This window comes from Bos javanicus, chromosome 2 (genome assembly GCF_032452875.1).
Source record: "Bos javanicus breed banteng chromosome 2, ARS-OSU_banteng_1.0, whole genome shotgun sequence".
NCBI lineage: Eukaryota > Metazoa > Chordata > Mammalia > Artiodactyla > Bovidae > Bos > Bos javanicus.
In genome coordinates, this window is record NC_083869.1 from 19,720,517 (window position 1) to 19,738,615 (window position 18,099).

Sequence of the window (18,099 nt, forward strand, 5' to 3'; positions counted from 1 at the left end):
AACACAACAATTATATGAATTACATTATCCTATTTTACAGATGAGCAACTGCAGGTTAAATAACTTGCCCAGAAACTGGGCAATAAACTGAGGGGGCCACGATTTGAAACCAGAGAGTCTGCTTTGATTCTGTGCTCTTTACTAAATTGACTTCTGAAGAGAGATATTTGATTAGATTGTAAACATTTTATGAACACTGAACAATTTTCTTCTTCTGTGTCTTTCCCTTTTGTGCAGGTAGCCCCCATTCCCAAAGCAGAGGATTTGTACTTCGATGACTGCATGCAGCTTTTGGCAGAGACATTCCCGTTTGTAGATGACAATGAGGTACTAACATCTGGTTAACAGCAGATCTCCACAGCTGTATCTAATATACCCTATATTGGTCCCATCGGTGCAGTGGTCCCCAGCCTTTTTGGCACCAGGGACCAGTTTTGTGGAAGACAATTTTTCCACGGACTGGTGAGGTGGGGACGGTTCCAAGATGATTTCAAGGGCATTACATTTATGTGCACTTTATTTCTCTTATTACATCAGTTCTACCTCAAATCATCAGATGAATCTCCATTAAAAACATAAAACAGCATTTTAGGAGCAAGTATTTATCACGGAAACCTCAGCCTATAGGTAACAATTTGGAGGGAAAAAAAACCAATCTTCCTCTGGCCATATAATGCAGAACCACACACACACACACACACACACACACGAACCACAAAAAATGTTTACTCCTGCATAGCCAGAAGCAAGCATGCATCAGCAAAACCACGGAAGCAAATAACTCATTTGTTTCAGGTACTTAGATTTCTGTGAGTAGAAAGCAAGCTGGGTAGCAAAACCAAGACTTGTTCGGTTAACAATTTTAATAATTTATTTTCTGAATCACTATACTAGGTGTTACATAGATAGAAATTCAATTCTAAAGATTGTTCTTAGGCATTTTGAAATTTACCTTCAAATGCACAGGGTAAAGCAGTTAAGCTAAGGAATAAACTTGGAGTCAGTTGGGCGAGACAAAAAAGATTTGTTTGATCATATAGAACTAACAGTTACGACAAATAGGGAACTGCAGCCAATTCCAACTTCAGATGGAGCATACCCACCCACTGTTGGTGGCAGATTCATATACAAATGCCTTCTCAATTTTAGGTTTCTTCGGCTACGTTTCAATCACTTGTTCCTGATATTCCCAGCCACATCGAGAGCCCAGTCTTCACTGCTCCTCCTCAGGCTCAGTCACCTGAAACTCTGATCGTTCAGGTAGCCACTGCTGTTTTAGACGACATGCAGGACATTGAGCAAGTTTGGGAGGAACTATTATCCATTCCAGAATTACAGGTAACTAAGACCTAGTATAATGAGTACCAAAGATGCTATTTTATATTCAGTCCCTTTAAATTAGTCATTCCAGTTGTTTATTATTTATATGCCACCTACTTATAGGAAGAATTGGAAGGTGCTTTTAAATTAGTCAGGATAGCCTGGGCACCATGCTTACTTCAGTGAACTTTTGTTAAATGGACTGGATGTCCTGAGGATAGATCAGGTTATGTAAGTTCTGATCTGGGAACTCTGAAAATGTTACATATGCTTAGGCGTTAACTATCTGTTGGAAATGGGAATTATCTCTGAATTCTGGAGGAGCTTGGTGAGAAATCAGGGTGGGGAGGGTGGGGAGAGAACCATCAGATACGGATTATCACCTATTAAAAACAGCTCAACCTTGATTTACATAGTATGAACTTCTTTTCCACACAGTGTCTTAATATTCAAAATGACAAGCTGGCTGAGACTAGTACAGTTCCAAGTCCAGAAACCAAACTGACAGAAATTGACAATTATCATTTCTATTCATCAATGCCCTCACTGGATAAAGAAGTAGGTAACTGCAGCCCACATTTTCTCAACGCTTTTGAGGATTCCTTCAACAGCATCCTTTCCACTGAAGACTCCAGCCAGTTGACAGTGAACTCATTAAATTCATGTGCCACAGTAAATACAGATTTTGGTGATGAATTTTATTCTGCTTTTATAGCAGAGCCCAGTACCAGCAATGGCATGCCCTCCTCTGCTACTTTAAGCCAGTCACTCTCTGAACTTCTAAACGGGCCCATTGATCTCTCTGATCTGTCACTTTGTAAAGCGTTCAATCAAAACCACCCTGAAAGCACAACAGCAGAATTCAATGATTCTGACTCTGGCATTTCACTGAACACAACAAGTCCAAGCATGGCATCACCAGACCACTCAGTGGAATCTTCCATCTATGGAGACACATTGCTTGGCTTCAGTGATTCTGAAATGGAAGAGATAGATAGTACCCCTGGAAATGTCAAACAGAAGGGTCCCAAAACACCGTCAGTGTGGCCTTCTGGGGACCCAGTCCAACCTTTGTCGTCATCACAGGGGAACAGCGCTGCAGCACGTGATTCCCAGTGTGAAAACGCACCAAAGAAAGAAGTGCCTGTAAGTCCTGGTCATCGAAAAACGCCATTCACAAAAGACAAACATTCAAGCCGCTTGGAGGCTCACCTCACAAGAGATGAGCTACGGGCAAAAGCTCTCCATATCCCATTCCCTGTAGAAAAGATCATTAACCTCCCAGTTGAGGACTTCAATGAAATGATGTCCAAGGAGCAATTCAACGAGGCTCAACTTGCATTAATTAGAGACATACGTAGGAGGGGTAAGAATAAAGTGGCTGCTCAGAATTGCAGAAAAAGAAAACTGGAAAATATAGTGGAACTGGAGCAAGATTTAGATCATTTAAAAGATGAAAAAGAAAAATTGCTCAAAGAAAGAGGAGAAAATGACAAAAGCCTCCATCTACTGAAAAAACAACTCAGCACCTTGTATCTTGAAGTCTTCAGCATGCTACGTGATGAAAATGGAAAGCCTTACTCTCCGAGTGAATACTCCTTGCAGCAAACAAGTGATGGCAATGTATTCCTTGTTCCCAAAAGTAAGAGGCCAGATATTAAGAAAAACTAGATTTTGACCTTTTCTGATCTAGTGATTTTGGGTTTTTTTGTACTGTTATACTAAAAAAGCTCCTACTGTGATGTGAAATGCAGAAATATACTTTATAAGTAATTCTATGCAAAATTATACTCAACTAATGTAGAAAATATAAAACTTTAAAAAGCATTAAAATAAGTTATCAGTATGCTGAATCAGTAGTTTCACTTTAACTTTGTAAACTTAAAATTTCTTAGAACACCATTTGGGCTAGTTTCTATATACTGTAAATACTACAAAAACTCCTTATTTATACTGTTCTTATCTCATTTGTTACGTTCATACATTTATATGATACATCTGGCTAAAAATGCAAATTGTTGCAAAACTAACCACTATGTACTTTTTTATAAATACCGTATGAACAAAAAAAAAATGGCATTTTTTTATATTAAATTGTTTAGCTCTGGCAAAAGACAATTTAGTTGAAAAGCTGGTACTAATAAAGGAATATCAGGACCGTTCTATTATTTCCTTGAAGTTCATTCACAATCTTACATGACAGTATCTAGCATCACACTAAATTGGCGCTGGTGTATATCAGAAAAAATTTTCTATTCAAGTATATTTCAACCAAGAAAAATGCTGTATATACCTTGACAGGAAAACACTGGTTCTTTTATTCATATTTGAAGGAGAACCATTCTATTAGCAGAGTATTAGACACAGGAAGTTGTAAGGCTGGGGGCCTGTTTGAGCAACTATATGGCTGAACGTGGAGTGGGAGGAAAGGAGTAGGTTGGTAAAATAGGACACAGCACAGATCCCTGTTAAGCCTTCATGACCTTGGCCTTTGCCTACTAGAGAACCACTGGAGGTATTAAGCAGGAGTAACATCAGAGTTCAAGTCTCCTCTGCCTTGTATGTTTTAATAGTCTCAAGAGCAAAGAAAGGTCGGAACAGACCAATGGGGAGGCTCTGAAGTGCTCGCATGGGCCATGGTGTCTCCATCTGGGGTTACAGCAGTGAGAAGGCAGTGGATTCTGCACATTTCTAAGGTAGAGCTAAAAGGATTTTCCAATAGAATGGATGCAGGGTGAAGGAGACTCAAGTACTTGAACATCGGAAAGAACAGAATTGCCCAGACACGGTTGAGACTGGCTAAGAGGTCTAGGTGGGAAAATCAGTTCACTGGGGGACACATTCTATGATTAAATACATAAATAGCAAGTACAAAATTAAGGCCCTTTAAAACTTGAGAATCTGCAGGCCACCCACACAAAACCATTCACAGCACTCATCACTTCATCTAATCAAATGTCTGACTCATGTCATGTTTAAATTCAAGTGGGAAAATAGAAGTTATCTGAGGGTTAAGCATGTTTAAAGGTTATTCAGAGTCCTATCAATCCGCTGGGAGCAAGACAGGTCTGCATGCCCTAGAGCCCGGTTGCGTGGGCTGCTGCCATTTTCCAAGAATGACTTCCAGTGAGGCAAAGCACGCCGCTTACTCATCTGTAAATCAGGGATAAATATGCAGTGAATTACTCCAAAAAATAAATACAGAGCCTAGCTAATAGCAAGCACTCTATAAATGATATTTTCTTTGGCCCTCCATTAGCAAGAGAAAGGAACTGCTTGAATTAGTAAGAATTTGACTGAGATGACGACAGCAAAGTTCAGAGATGGAAAACGACTAAGGATTAATCTAGGCATTCAAGTGTAGACTCTGCTGGGGATTTCCCTGGCGGCCCAGATGGTGAAGAATCCACCTGCAATGTGAGACACTCGGGGTTCAATCTGGGTCAGGAAGGATCCCCTGGAGAAGGGACTGACTACTCACTCCAGTACCCTTGCCTGGAAATACCTATGAACAGGAGCCTCGTGGGGTGTAGTCCATGGGGTCACAAAAAAGTCAACACAACTTAGTGACTATGTGACCAAAAATTCCTTCCCACAATGGTATTGAGATAGATCCCTGGAAGAAACCCCTTTCTCAACCTCAAGACAATCTCATCTTGAATAAAGTACCCTTAAATAAAATATTGGCTGAGGGTAATGGCAACAATCTTATCAGCAGCCACCATCTGGAGCACCTGAAATTCACTTTAGCATATATTAACCTCCCCCCCCCCCACACACACACCCCCCCCCACCCCCCAACAGAGAGGAGGAACACCCTACTAGCATGACAGCAAATACTTTCACTCCCATTCATTGAGTTACTCATATCTGGAAATACTTTAAGACAACCAATCACATCTCAGTACCTAAGAATTATTCTGAAGTACTATACATACTACATTACACAAAACCAGAATTTTAAAATCTAACAAATTCTGACCCGTGACTAAAAGTAGATTTCATCTCTTGATCAAAATTTGAAATGTATTTATCACTAACTCCTCAGATTTTTAAACTTTGCTATCCGATTGCTAAACCTTAAACTCAGCTCCGAATTTCAAAATGGGTACCAATGCCTTTCACATCAAGGTATAGCAAGCATTCTATTACAAATAATTTCATGATAATCCATTTGCTGTATAGAACTCTTGCAAGATTTCTCCTGAAGCCTGTGGCATGGTTCCTCTGCTGCTGCCGCTAAGTCGCGTTCGACTCTGTGCAACCCCATAGACAGCAGCCCACCAGGCTCCCCCGTCCCTGGGATTCTCTAGGCAAGAACACTGGAGTGGGTTGCCATTTCCTTCTCCAATGCATGAAAGTGAAAAGTCAAAGTGAAGTTGTTCAGTCGTGTCTGACTCCTAGCGACCCCATGGACTGCAGCCTACCAGGCTCCTCCGTCCATGGGATTTTCTAGGCAAGAGTACTGGAGTTGGGTGCCATCGCCTTCTCTGGGCGTGGCCCTTCAAAGTACCTTAAACTTACTTACCCATTCTTCTAAGTCTCAGAACATACACAAAATATTCTCAAAGATATTACTAGGTCAATTCCAGCTTTTTAACACTCTTGAGAACTGGGGAAAATTTAGACAAGAACTTTGATTCTACACGGAGGGAAAAAACCTCCCATTAGCATGAACTTTGTCCCCCTCTAAAAAAAATACTATCTTTAGGAACCATGGAACAGGTACTAGCTTTAGCTTTTTAAATCCTGTCAGATTTAACCTTCAGACTTACTAGATCACTAGATTACTGTTGCCAAATACCTCAAAATGCCACTTATCCACAACTTCAAGGTTAAACAGCACTAGGCTTATTTGATGCCTAGCGTACATACTGCTGAGTCAAACTAATTCTTGATAACCATTTTCAAAGTAAGATTTAATTCTACATAGTTGATGCATATAAAAACATTCTAAGGGGACCGCTACCATCACCAAACTGCCAAAGGGAGCGTGGCATATAAAGAAACCCCTAATAACTTGATCATGGTCACAAAACTCTTTGAAAACTCCTGATTGTATATTTTCCAATACTTAATGAATAAAGGGTGTTAAGACAACTGAGGTTAAATGCAAATAACCTGTCAAGAGTACTTCTGATGCAGTTAACTCAAAATTTTTAGCAGAATGGACTAATTCAACAATGTACTTTTTAAATGAAAATTACATGCATCCTACTTTTCAGATACAGCGAACATCCGATAGAATCTGTAATCCTTGTGATAAGCCCATTAATGTCTATACACATGGATGTGCTGAAATTTTACCATTTCTCAGTAAGCTGTCCACATCCTTGTACATTAACATTATTCACATTATCAATAAATTTAAAAACAGTACAGATAAATTCGTTATTTCCCAAGCAGCTTTCAGTGTCGTGCCAGGCAAACAGATTAATGCACCCTTGCCCCTACCTGACTGAAAAAGCAGTAAACAAAACTGGCATTTTATACCTACTACTTTACTATTCCCCCAACCCTTGGGACTTCATACTCAGTCCCAAGTTCAATTAAACCTGGATCCCACTTTTAATGCTAGTACACGGGAGACTCCAATTTGTCTTGACTGAACATTTTGCATTTTCATTCTGAGAAAATAGCTTACTTTTACTCAAGCATTAAACTCAATTTATAACCTACAGCTTCACAGAATAGAAAACCACTGCCATTATTCTATGAAAGCAGTATTGAATAAAAGCAAAATGTACCAAAATCCTGTTAACAGCCAAAAATCCTCAAGACTGTGTCAATTCACAAAGAATTTAACATGTTAATAGCTAACAATGCAAAGAGCCTGAAGTGTTATCTTTTCCCAACCCTTAAAATGCTCAATTGCCTTTCTTGAAGTTAAGAAACCAAATACTTTTGGCTTCCCTGGCAGTCCAGTGGTTAAGAATCTGCCTTGCACTGGGGGGAGGAGGGACACACAGGTTGGATCCCTGGTTAAGACCCCACATGCCAGAGAAACTAAGCCTGTGTGCCACAACTACTGAGCCCTTGAGAGCCTGTTTCTCAAGATGACAAGCCCTCATATCACTAGAGTAGCTAGCCCCACTCAGCGCAACTCAAGAATACCCACTACACAAGACTTGGCACAGCCAAAAATAAAAAACCCAAATACTTGAGTACCTTCTAACATTTGGAATCCCCTTTCCTCTGAATTGCTTATTCACGTAACTGCTTTACTAAAATTTTTATCCAAGGACAGTTGATTCACTCCTCACCAATCACCTGAATTATCACTCAAAATCCGTAAGTGGAGGTAAAATTTCCCACCCCTATCCCTCATGTGATGTTTACTACCTTTAACTGATAATGTGAAGGCTCATTCCAGGTTTCCTTTTTTACTTCCACCTATTCACCATTGAAGTCACATGAACATTGTGAAGTGACAAAACCACACACACATTTCTAAAAATATTTTAATGAAAAAGTTCTTTCTGTAAACATTTCATTATACTACAAATAAAACATTTGAATCCATTACAGACCACCTCTTAAAGTCTTATAAATCAGAGTAAAACATTGATTGGAAAGAAATCTTGAATACTTGATATAGGCTAACAATCCTTACGTTCCCCTGCACATTAGCATGCTTACTCACTACTTTGTGACAATTATTGGAATTCCAAGAGATACTGGCATTAGAAATATTTCAAATTGTGACTTACATATTTAAAACTCTTAAAACCAATTTTATTTCAACTGTTCAACAAATGGTCCTTTTTACCAAATTTTCTTCTTTAGGACATGAGTGTAAATTGATTTTTTTTAAAAAGAAATGTAGTGTGGGAGGCTATAACCTAGGAGTTTTGACGAAAGGTTTGCCTTGACCATCTCTTGTATAACTTCGTTTACCGGTGTTAAGAGCATCGTATTTTTCAGAAATGACAGTGGAACTACATTTAAATAAAATCACTTTATTTCATAAAATCGATGGACTGGAAAAGAACGTCTTGCCTTTAAAAAAGAAAATGTTTCACTATCTTAGGAAATCTGCGTCATTAAAAACCATGTTGTAAAGAAAATTATTAAAAAGGCTATTTACCTTATTTAACACTTATTACGTGTAGAAACTCAGCCCTGATTTAGTCAGAGACCCAACCAGCCATTCTCTGAAAATAAATGTGGCAAACTAACTACTCTTGTTTATATATAAGAACTTGACTTATAATTTAGAAACTAGTTTTAACCATCTGTCCCCTTCCCCTCATGTTATTTTAAAAAGTGAATTAACACCAAATCTCAAATTTTAACGAGCCCTTTTGGGGCAGCAATAATAGCCCTTATGAACAGTTAGCATCTGACTTTGTGTAGCAACGGAGTATTTTTTAACTCTTCTTTGGGAAAGGTTGTCTTTTAGAAAGGAGCTTTAGTTTATGTAGGGCCCCACTACTTCTGGTTAACAGGTCAACAACAAAACCAAAAGAGAACCAAAAGTTTATCCTCTTAGTCCAAATAATTCCCTGAAGTCATATGCAAGAGAACTTACTTATGTATGAGGCCACTTGAATGAAGACCATTTTTAGATCTGTATGATCTGACAGTTTTGAAAGTTCATTCCAGATGTTTTTTTTTTCCCCTAGAATGAGGATTGGAAGTGTAATGCTTCTGTTACAAGTCATGCTTGTTACAAAAATCCTTTAAAAAAATCTGGTCACTCTCTTTTCAAAAATTGACTTTATCCTAAGGACACCAACAATGAATTGTTTATATCTGACTCAAGATCAACACTCATGGTTTTTGCAGAGAAAATCTTAAAACTGTTTAAAATGTGCTGGATGTGATTCCTCAAGACAAAGCTTTCAGCTGAAAAAGTGTGCCAATGTATCTAATAGTTTTAAAATATGTACTGTAAATTTATGGGGAAACAAATGGTGTCATCAGACTTTACTGTGAGCTACAAACCTTACCCAGCCAGAAACCTTCGTATTTAAGATGGTAGGAAAGACATTCCTCATTTAGGCAAGTAGGGTTCTCATTCAACCTGCAAATCAAAAAAATTACTCTTACCTTGCTTTACAAAAAATTACTCTTTAATTAGTGAAAAAATTCAAATTCAAACCTTACCTAATGCTTATTGCCCTTCCTCGCAGGTCTAAATGCTAGACCTAGTGACTGTGGCCAACTATCTCTCATTGGTGTTCCAAAAGGCGAAGAGCTCCTTCCTGCTAGACCTTCTTCGATATTTCAGTTGTAATAAGCAGATTTAACTAGCTTTTGGAAAGTTGCTCACTATCACCATAGTATTTTATGCCTTCACTTCTCTGTAGTTGAAGCTCTTGCTGCTGCCTTGTCATTCTTTATTTATGCTGACTTGTCCATACTCAAAATGCTGCTGAAGTCCTGTCTTAGTGAGTCTCGTTTGATCCACATCGTGCTTAAAAAGCACCTCTTAGGTCCTTTAAAGCTGGTTAAATCGCTCTCCTCATGGCTTAACTTTTCCACACCGTTCACAAAAACTAAGCTAACAATACAACTTATAAACAGGTCACATACACAGATTTCACCTGCTTATAGGTTGCAAACATCAACTTAACTGACAGTATTTTCACTATTAAACTAGTTCCAGAACACAGAAAGTTTTGTTAACAGTACAATTAACCTCATATGTCATTAAAGGATACTGTCAAGGTTGTGTCAAAACAATTTCACAAACATAGAAACAGGAAATGTTAACCTCCCCCATTCCTTCAACCTTTATTATAGGAATAAAAAAAACCTTGAGACAATTTAGCTTAATTTTAATAAATGTTTCCCAAGCATTATTTTGACCAGGTACCCAGATTTAAGTTATGAACATTGACAGTGTCCATTTATATAACCACACTTTCAAGTTGTTAAAGACTTAACCATTTGCTGATAATTAGCCTATTTTCTACACTGCTTATTCACATATGTCCATTAACAAATGGAATGTTGTCTGTTACATTTATTGGTTTGTGAGTGTTTTCTGAAAAACTGCAGTGTCTGTGAAGACCAATTTCCATGCTGGCATGCATCCAAATATTAATGCACAGAGGCACAGAATTAGAGCAACGAGAGCATAGTCAAACACTAGCACGCCCCATCCCCCCTTTATTGCTTGTTTTGCTTAGTACTTCTTAGAACAAAAATAAGAAACTCGAATTCAACGTTCAACTGCCAAAGAAACAATAACAACAGGGCACATACTCAGGGCTTGAATGAAATTGTAAACACTAGCTGGCGCAAAACAGTAGACATTGATTTTTATATATATATATATGTGACCTTGTTATCTAAAACTCTTCTCAACAAGGATCTTCCAAACAAATTGTAAACTCATACCAACATGATTTAGGTTCAAGCATACACATGAATAACAGTGTGTTCTTTGGGATTTTAAGTGAGTACAAGCTGACTATTCAAATTTGAATCCAGGTCTCGGGGAAGTGAAAAGCTTTTCTGTACTAAGCAACTGTGCTGCAAGTCTACTGCAGTTAAGTATCTGAGATGATTTCCACCTAGACTATCCTTGGTTTTCACCCAGTAAAATGCAGAGGGTACAAACAGGAAAGCATGCCAGCCAGTTAAGGGTTCAACAATGCATGATTTTTATTCCCTTGCTCTGAGAGCTTGTATCAAAAAAATATATATTAAACCAAGGAAAATAACTGAAGATTTACGGGCCTCTTGTGCTTTAAAAAGGAAAAAAAGATAGCCACTAATTTGCTCAGATACAGCAGGCTTAGTGGTCTTGTATTTTCAACATTTTAAGAATGTTTCCTAAGGTAGGAGAAAAGGGGAAACATTCACTACCCCTTCCCAGAATTTAAAGAGGGCAGTAGACATTCTTTACACCCAAATAAAACTATGGCAGCAGATCACTTGTGACCAAGGTGAATGTAGAATGGAGATGTTCTAAACACAGCTAAGACTCTCAGCAAAGCTAATACACTAAAATCATGATTACATTTTGAAAGAAAATGCACAAAAACCAAATATAAATTTTGAGATTTTTCATTTGAAGGTAAATCTTAATGCTATTAAATTCACAAATATGCTAATTTAAATACCCAATTCTATTATCTAAAACACACATTGCAAACATACAAATATCTATTCTCTCCACATGTCAGAGCCATTCATTTCATGGTTTGGAAATGGGGAGAATAGATTCCCCTTAAACTGCAAGTCAGCAGGTGTTTCTTTACAGTTAACTTTAGCAAAATTCATACAAAATAGTAATTAACAATGATCTTCTTTACTTGTTAACTCACAAGGAAACACCTTCAAAACTGCATTTTGTTAAAGTTTCTGTACTAAAATGTAGAAAAACTGAACTACACAAATATTGAAAAGTTAAAAATTCCTTAATTTTTTATTCCTGGTACCACTACCACAATTTACAGGGCAATATACCTGATGTAATGAAAAGAAAAAGAAAAAGACAAAGCTACAACAGATAAAAGACCTCAGGAATGTACATCTAATTGACACTACATTGCATTAATCAATAGCTGCACTTTTTGCAAACTGTGGCTATGACAGTCCTGAACAAGAAGGGTTTCCTGTTTAAGCTGCAGTAACTTTTCTGACTATGGATCATCGTTCCTTCTGTGGCAGATTTTTACAGTTCCTCTAACGCATTTGGGACGACTGTCTCAAAGTAACCTGCAGCTTTCCTGACAACTCCTCGCTCTCTCTCCTGCTAAGAACTGTAGCCTGTTGAATAATACAGGATAAAAAAATTATTACACTCAGTGAACAATTCCACATATTCGTTTATCATCATTACAGAAACTTAAAAGATACCTACCCTTTTCTTCTGAGTTTTTAGAACCTTCTGCTACCATATCCACCACTTCCACCACCAGATCCATAACCACCTGGAAATACACATAAAAAGATTATAAAGAAATATACATACATTTTTAACTTAAATGACAATACAGGATTTTACTAGGAAAAAAAAATTATTTACCACCATAGGGACTGCCCGAGCTTCTTCCACCAAAACTACCCCCTTTCATGGGTCCATAATTTGACTGCTGTTGTCCACTATAATTTCCAAAATCATTATAGTTTCCACCACCACCATAGTTACCTGAAATTACAAAGATTTTATTTGTGGCTGACCTACAGAAGTTCTTTTCCTGTTTTTAATACATACAGGCATTGCATTATCTTTCGACAATCATAGCACCATCCTGACACACACAATCCTTTGAGATTTCACAGAACTATCAAACTCTTTCCACCACAAAGATCTCAGACATACACAGCAGAGGAATAGAAAGTGAAAGTTGGCTAAAGAGACTAGACAGCTACCATAGTCTTCATATTAGATGGCTCTGGCACATTCTCTTCACAACACTCAACACCATAAAATCTGAGAGATTCACTGTAGCTGATACAGTATAACTTCTAAGTCATTGATAAAAAGCATTTCAAATTGACTATTAGGAAAAACCTGTTGTTGATACAGCAATACAATTCAAAATTGAATACATTCAATAATAAAGTTCTTTAAAGTATCATGGAGTATGGAGTAATGATGCAGACTAACTTAAGAGTCTGAAACTGCTGACATATATTTTTAGTCACCTAAATCCTGATAACACCTATTCAACACGTCTGCATATTCAATTTATAGTTACCATCTATCCAGCTTAAAAGTGCCTAAAGTAAAAATCCGGGCAACAAACATTACTGTTAAATGTCCCATTTCAATATGGAGAACATGTGAATACATTTTGCAAATTTACTAAATCGCAGCAATGTAAGAAAATTCAGTTTAACTTTCCACTATTTGAGGATATTCTATTATAAAACGTGAAATTTGACCTGTTTGTAACATTTTTCTAAAATGCCTGTAGTGAACTATAAAAACAATATTGAATACTTAAAACAAGTGAAAGTCTACCACCTCCAAAATTTCCTCCTTCATTGTAACCATCATATCCTCCACCACCACCACCATATCCACCACCTTGGTTTCCATATCCTCCTGGTCCACCACCACCGTAACCTCCTCTACTACTATAACCAGGTCCACCGCCATAGTTGCCACCTAGAAAAACAAATTGGGTTTTTAGACAAAAACAAATGTACAGTCAAGTTATAGAATGCCAGTTTACTGTGCTTTTAAACCCCAGGAAAACAGGCCAATTAACACACTAAAACTTGGTAATACCTGGTTAATAGAGCAGCTACAATCTGGGCTATTAACCACTAACATGAAAGCGTAAATCTTTTGATATTAAAAAACTGTTCCATTTTTTAAAAAATCTAAGAACAGTATTAAAAAATCTAAGAACAACAGTAAACAGTCTCCTCTGAGAAAAATAATTCCACCTCAGTTAGCCGTACAATAAATCTTATCCGCCAAAAAAAACAAGACGACATTAAATCTTAAGGGGAAAAAAGGTCTTGTCTTCTATACTATTAATTTATAAGCATACTTTAATAGTCAAGTCACACAAAAATATAGAAAATATAAAGACGAAAACCATTACAAAACTTACCATCCCCTCCAAATCCATTATATCCACCATCGCCTCCTCCATAGCTCCCTCTGCTGCCACCACCTCCACCACCATAGCCTCCTTAAAAAAAAGGTGTGAATTAAATGTATATTCAATTTACTAATAAATTTTAGGTAGACATGTTCTCAGAAGTAAGATAACGTCCTACCTCTTCCACCAAAGTTTCCACCACGGCCAAAGTTTCCTCCACCACCTCCAAAGTTTCCTCCACGACCCATAAAGTTGCCAGATCCACCTCCACGACCTTGAACACAGGCAAGAAAGATCTTTAAGAAACTTACCATCATAACTTATGTCTATTTCGTATGCATATATGATATTACTCACCTCTTTGTGATCCAGCAGATTGCATCTCTTGTTTAGAAAGGGCCTTTTTCACTTCACAATTATGCCCATTAATAGTGTGGTATTTCTGAACTAAAAATTTTTTTAATCAAACAAACAAAGAAAAGTTATTTGATGTTTTTGGAAAAGCACATGTTATCCTTTACTGCTAAACAACTTATTAAAACATCATCAAAATCGTAGTGACTTCTGAGTGGGGTTGAGTGGGATGTGAATCACATTTATTGATTCAGATGCTGGTTACACGTGTAGCCACTTCATGAAAACTAAACCATACACTTTTCTATGCTATTTTATACATAATACAAACTTATAAGCAATTTAGCAAGTTTAGAACAAAGCAAACAAATCATTTCTGCTTTCTCATTCAAGCTCTTCCATTCAAATGGCTACTTACCAACAATTTTATCAACTGTATCATGATCATCAAAAGTTACAAAAGCAAATCCTCTCTTTTTCCCACTCTGCCTGTCTTCCATAACTTCTATGGTTTCAATCTTGCCATACTTTTCAAAGTAGTCTCTCAAATTATATTCTTCTGTATCTTCTTTAATACCACCAACAAAAATTTTCTTCACTGTTAGATGGGCACCAGGCTTTACAGAATCCTACAAATAAAAAATATGTAAGTAAAAAACCCTCAAATTTTTACAATTTCACATCATACAACATGGTATTATTAAAATACCTCTCTAGAAACAGCTCTCTTTGGTTCCACTACTCGCCCATCAACCTTGTGCGGTCGAGCACACATCGCTGCATCCACTTCTTCAACACAAGAATAAGTCACAAAACCAAAGCCCCTGGAACGTTTTGTTTGGGGGTCTCTCATCACCTACAAAATAAAAATTTTAAAGCACTGAAACACACCTCCACAGGTCCTCTGCCCTCTTTTGAGAAACTTTATTATTTTAATAACTTACCACACAATCTGTAAGTGTGCCCCATTTCTCAAAATGTTCTCTTAAGCTATCATCTGTAGTTTCAAAGCTCAGACCACCAATAAACAGCTTTCTCAACTGCTCTGGTTCCTTGGGATCATGACCCTGAGGAAAGAAACCGATACATTTTATTTTGTTTAGTAGTGAAAAATCCACAAGACTTTTAATCCCCTACAAATAACAACAAATTCCTGTACCATTATCACTTTGTCCAGTTAAAACACTAGAGTAGAATCATACGTATCAACTGATTAAAGGAATCCAAACACCAAAACCTATAACCAAACTCTGAAATGCCAACATCACTTCTAAACTGAAGCCCAAGAGAATTCCAGATTCAGAAGTCCCATAATTTTGAGCTAAAACAACAAATTCCTGAGGGTAGATTATTTTTGAAGTGGCTACTGAGAAACCACTTTCTAAGAAATTAGTGTTGTGAATTCAGTATTTTATCTATACCATTTCTCTTCCTAACTTCCCTCCTGACTCTACACCTCCCAAAGCATTTAATTTTAAACCACAAAATCGTGAAACACAACTTATGTTACGAGTGACAAACTTAAAGGGAAATTTACCACTTTCAAGCAAATAAAGATGTTGAAATAAATATTTCTCAATGAAAGAGGAAACCAGCATTCCCCCTCACCAAAAAACCTGTGGGGGGAAAAAAGTCTACCACATAAAAATTTCCTATTTGCACTCCTACCACATACCCAAAATATCAAAACCAACACTTTACTAGGTCACACAACACCAGTTTCGGACTCACGTTAAGTACAGTATTCGATATAGTTTGACAAGGAGCCCAACAAAACAAAAATTTGAGATTTACAGAAAATCAACATATGGCCTGAATTGTTTTATACTTCAACTACGTCTTTAATAAATTACACGAACAGCCACTTAATACACATATGCATTAAGATATCGTTCATCAAAAGTGCTTAAATACATTACATTCTAAGGTCTTCCTGTGTCTTCTAAAAGTAGAGACGCTAAGGCATTTAATATGAAGAGGTTGTCACATGCTAGGAAAAAATGTTAAACGATTAATAGCCTAAAGCATTAATTCACTTAATTTCATCTTTTCAAGGCCCAGTTAAATGAATCTAATCGACGACAACGCAAAGTTGACATAAGAAAACAACTAGAACCCACATGGAATTTTCTCAAACAAATGAAAAATTCGACTCTGGTTGCAGGCCTGGAAAATAAATTTCCAAGGAACTACAACCAGAGCCTACCCATCAGAGAATAAAAAAAAGATGAGAAAATTTTCAAATTCATATGTTACAACCACACTCAAATTTCGAGATAGAATACTTCACCCACATGGCGCGAAGTTACGTGTTAACACTGTTAAGTACTTTAGCAAAAATGGCAGCTCAAAAAATACTTTAAAACAGTAAACTTCAGGAAAAAAAAAATTCATGTTTTGAACCGAGTGCTGCAAGGTACAGAACAAGACATAAAATTCTCCATTGAGAGATCTCTAAGGCCCAGAAACGCGTCGGGAGAACATCACCGAGAGCACCAGGCCGCAAGCTTCGAGGCCATTTGCGGCATTCTCTGCTGGGCCGCCTCCTCCCTCTTCCTTCCAATCCCACGCTCTCTCCCGCGGCGGAGCCAGGCGGCGGCCATTGCGTGCCAATGCGCCATTTCGTAACGCGGCGGCGGATCAATGTCAGTGTGGCCGCCGCCCGCCTGCTCGCTCGCCCGGATGTGCCTGCTCGTCCCCTCCCCTCCCCCACCGCCTCCTCCCAACCGCTCTCGCCGAGGCCCGCCATGCCGCCCTCGGCCTCGGATGCGAGGCCGCGCGGCCAGCGGGCCAGCTCCGCTCCCGAAGTCTCCCCAGCCACACCGCACCTCCAAGGGACCATTCGTGCAGCCCAGGGAGCCGGCAAGGCTGGCGAGAAGCCCCGAGGAGGGCTCCGAGGCCCGCTCCCCTCCCCCTCCCAGCGCCCGTCTCCACGCAGAGCGCGGGACGGCCGACCCGGTCCACCCGGCCTCCCCGCTCCCACCGAGCCAGGCCCCCCATCTTGCCGGCCACTACCCAGCAACCCCCCGCTCTCCCCCTAATACCTCCTCCCCCCGGCGGCGGCGGCGACGGCCGGAGTCGGGCTGGGGGCGACCGGGCGGCGGTTTTACCTCCATTTTGAGACCGGACTCGCCTCTTCCAACTCGAGTTCAATATGGGACCGAGAGGAAGAGGCGGAGCTAGCCGTCACGTGACGCACTTTCCGCGCGCCGCCGGCTTGGTGGGGGAGGGGCGAATTAGGAAGGGGCGTGGCCACCTGGGCGCGAAGAGGGACTAGAAGATTGGATTGGCGGGCAGAGGGTGGAGGCGTGGCAGGCCCCGGGAGCGCGCTCGCCTCGCCAACTTCCAGTGCGGCACCGCCCTTGCCTCTGTTCGCGCCCGGGCGGCTACGAGGACGTCAGCTGGGGTTTGGCCAATGGCATGCGCCCACGTCGGGAGAACGCCTCGTGACCGCGCGTCACTGGAGAAAAAGGCCTGTTTCCCTTTCTTCTCGCGCCCCTTTCCCCTCCCCCACATGGGCCTTTTGGGTCTCTATTACCAAATTCATTTCATTCCCGTGCTTAACTAAAACCACGTTTTTCCTTCTTGTAATTTAGAGTTGTAAGAAAGCCCTCCCCGCCCCTCGGCGTCTCCTCGCACGTTTCCAAGTGCCAAGGCCTGGTGTCCATGACTGCCACGCCCACTGTGCGGGCCCGCACTGAAAATCCCTGTCACACGAACACACGTGATTCACGGACATCTTGGAAAGGCTACAAAACGCGGTTGACACCGTGGAATTTCACCCTTAAACAGCAGAAGCAAGCCTGGTGGAGGGTGACTTCGCTGATGGTCTGGTAGTTAGGACTTTGTACTTACACCGCAGGGGGCGGGGGACGGGGTCCATCCCTGGTTGGAGAACTAAGATTCC

The 18,099-nt window shown here is 39.5% G+C and overlaps 2 protein-coding genes across 6 annotated transcripts in view; one reads left to right on the forward strand and one right to left on the reverse strand.

Annotated features, from left to right (window-relative positions):
• Nucleotides 1-3,482, forward strand: part of NFE2L2 (NFE2 like bZIP transcription factor 2) — a 32,660-nt gene extending 29,178 nt beyond the window's left edge. For all 3 annotated transcript variants that reach the window (XM_061434406.1, XM_061434408.1, XM_061434409.1), the window contains exons 3-5: nucleotides 238-327; nucleotides 1,150-1,338; nucleotides 1,759-3,482. In XM_061434406.1, coding sequence (XP_061290390.1) covers nucleotides 238-327; nucleotides 1,150-1,338; nucleotides 1,759-2,991 — 1,512 coding nt within the window. In that variant the 3' untranslated portion in view covers nucleotides 2,992-3,482. The remainder of the gene's footprint in view (nucleotides 1-237; nucleotides 328-1,149; nucleotides 1,339-1,758) is intronic.
• A 4,281-nt stretch (nucleotides 3,483-7,763) lies between these two features.
• HNRNPA3 (heterogeneous nuclear ribonucleoprotein A3) lies at nucleotides 7,764-17,403 on the reverse strand. 3 transcript variants are annotated; one of them, XM_061434426.1, is made up of 11 exons: nucleotides 17,303-17,403; nucleotides 15,137-15,259; nucleotides 14,902-15,048; nucleotides 14,611-14,821; nucleotides 14,196-14,285; nucleotides 14,017-14,112; nucleotides 13,848-13,928; nucleotides 13,250-13,393; nucleotides 12,305-12,427; nucleotides 12,140-12,209; nucleotides 7,764-12,045 (listed from the first exon to the last, which is right to left on the reverse strand). In XM_061434426.1, the coding sequence occupies exons 1-10, from the start codon at nucleotides 17,306-17,308 to the stop codon at nucleotides 12,157-12,159; spliced, it is 1,074 nt and encodes a 357-aa protein (XP_061290410.1). In that variant the 5' UTR covers nucleotides 17,309-17,403; the 3' UTR covers nucleotides 7,764-12,045; nucleotides 12,140-12,156. The 3 variants fall into 3 exon arrangements, with proteins under 3 accessions (XP_061290410.1, XP_061290404.1, XP_061290397.1); XM_061434420.1 differs by having other exon boundaries at nucleotides 7,764-9,346; nucleotides 17,237-17,379; XM_061434413.1 differs by having other exon boundaries at nucleotides 17,237-17,379.
• Between the last annotated feature and the right edge of the window lie 696 nt (nucleotides 17,404-18,099).

Excerpts from the sequence above, each read along its gene's own strand:
- HNRNPA3 (XM_061434420.1), bottom strand. The coding sequence starts at position 17,308 with ATGGAGGTAAAACCGCCGCCCGGTCGCCCCCAGCCCGACTCCGGCCGT. Across the intron at positions 15,260-17,236 it reads GCCGCCGCCGGGGGGAGGAG|GGTCATGATCCCAAGGAACC; the intron begins GTATTAGGGGGA and ends TTCTTTCCTCAG. Across the intron at positions 14,286-14,610 it reads TACAGTTGATAAAATTGTTG|TTCAGAAATACCACACTATT; the intron begins GTAAGTAGCCAT and ends AAAAATTTTTAG.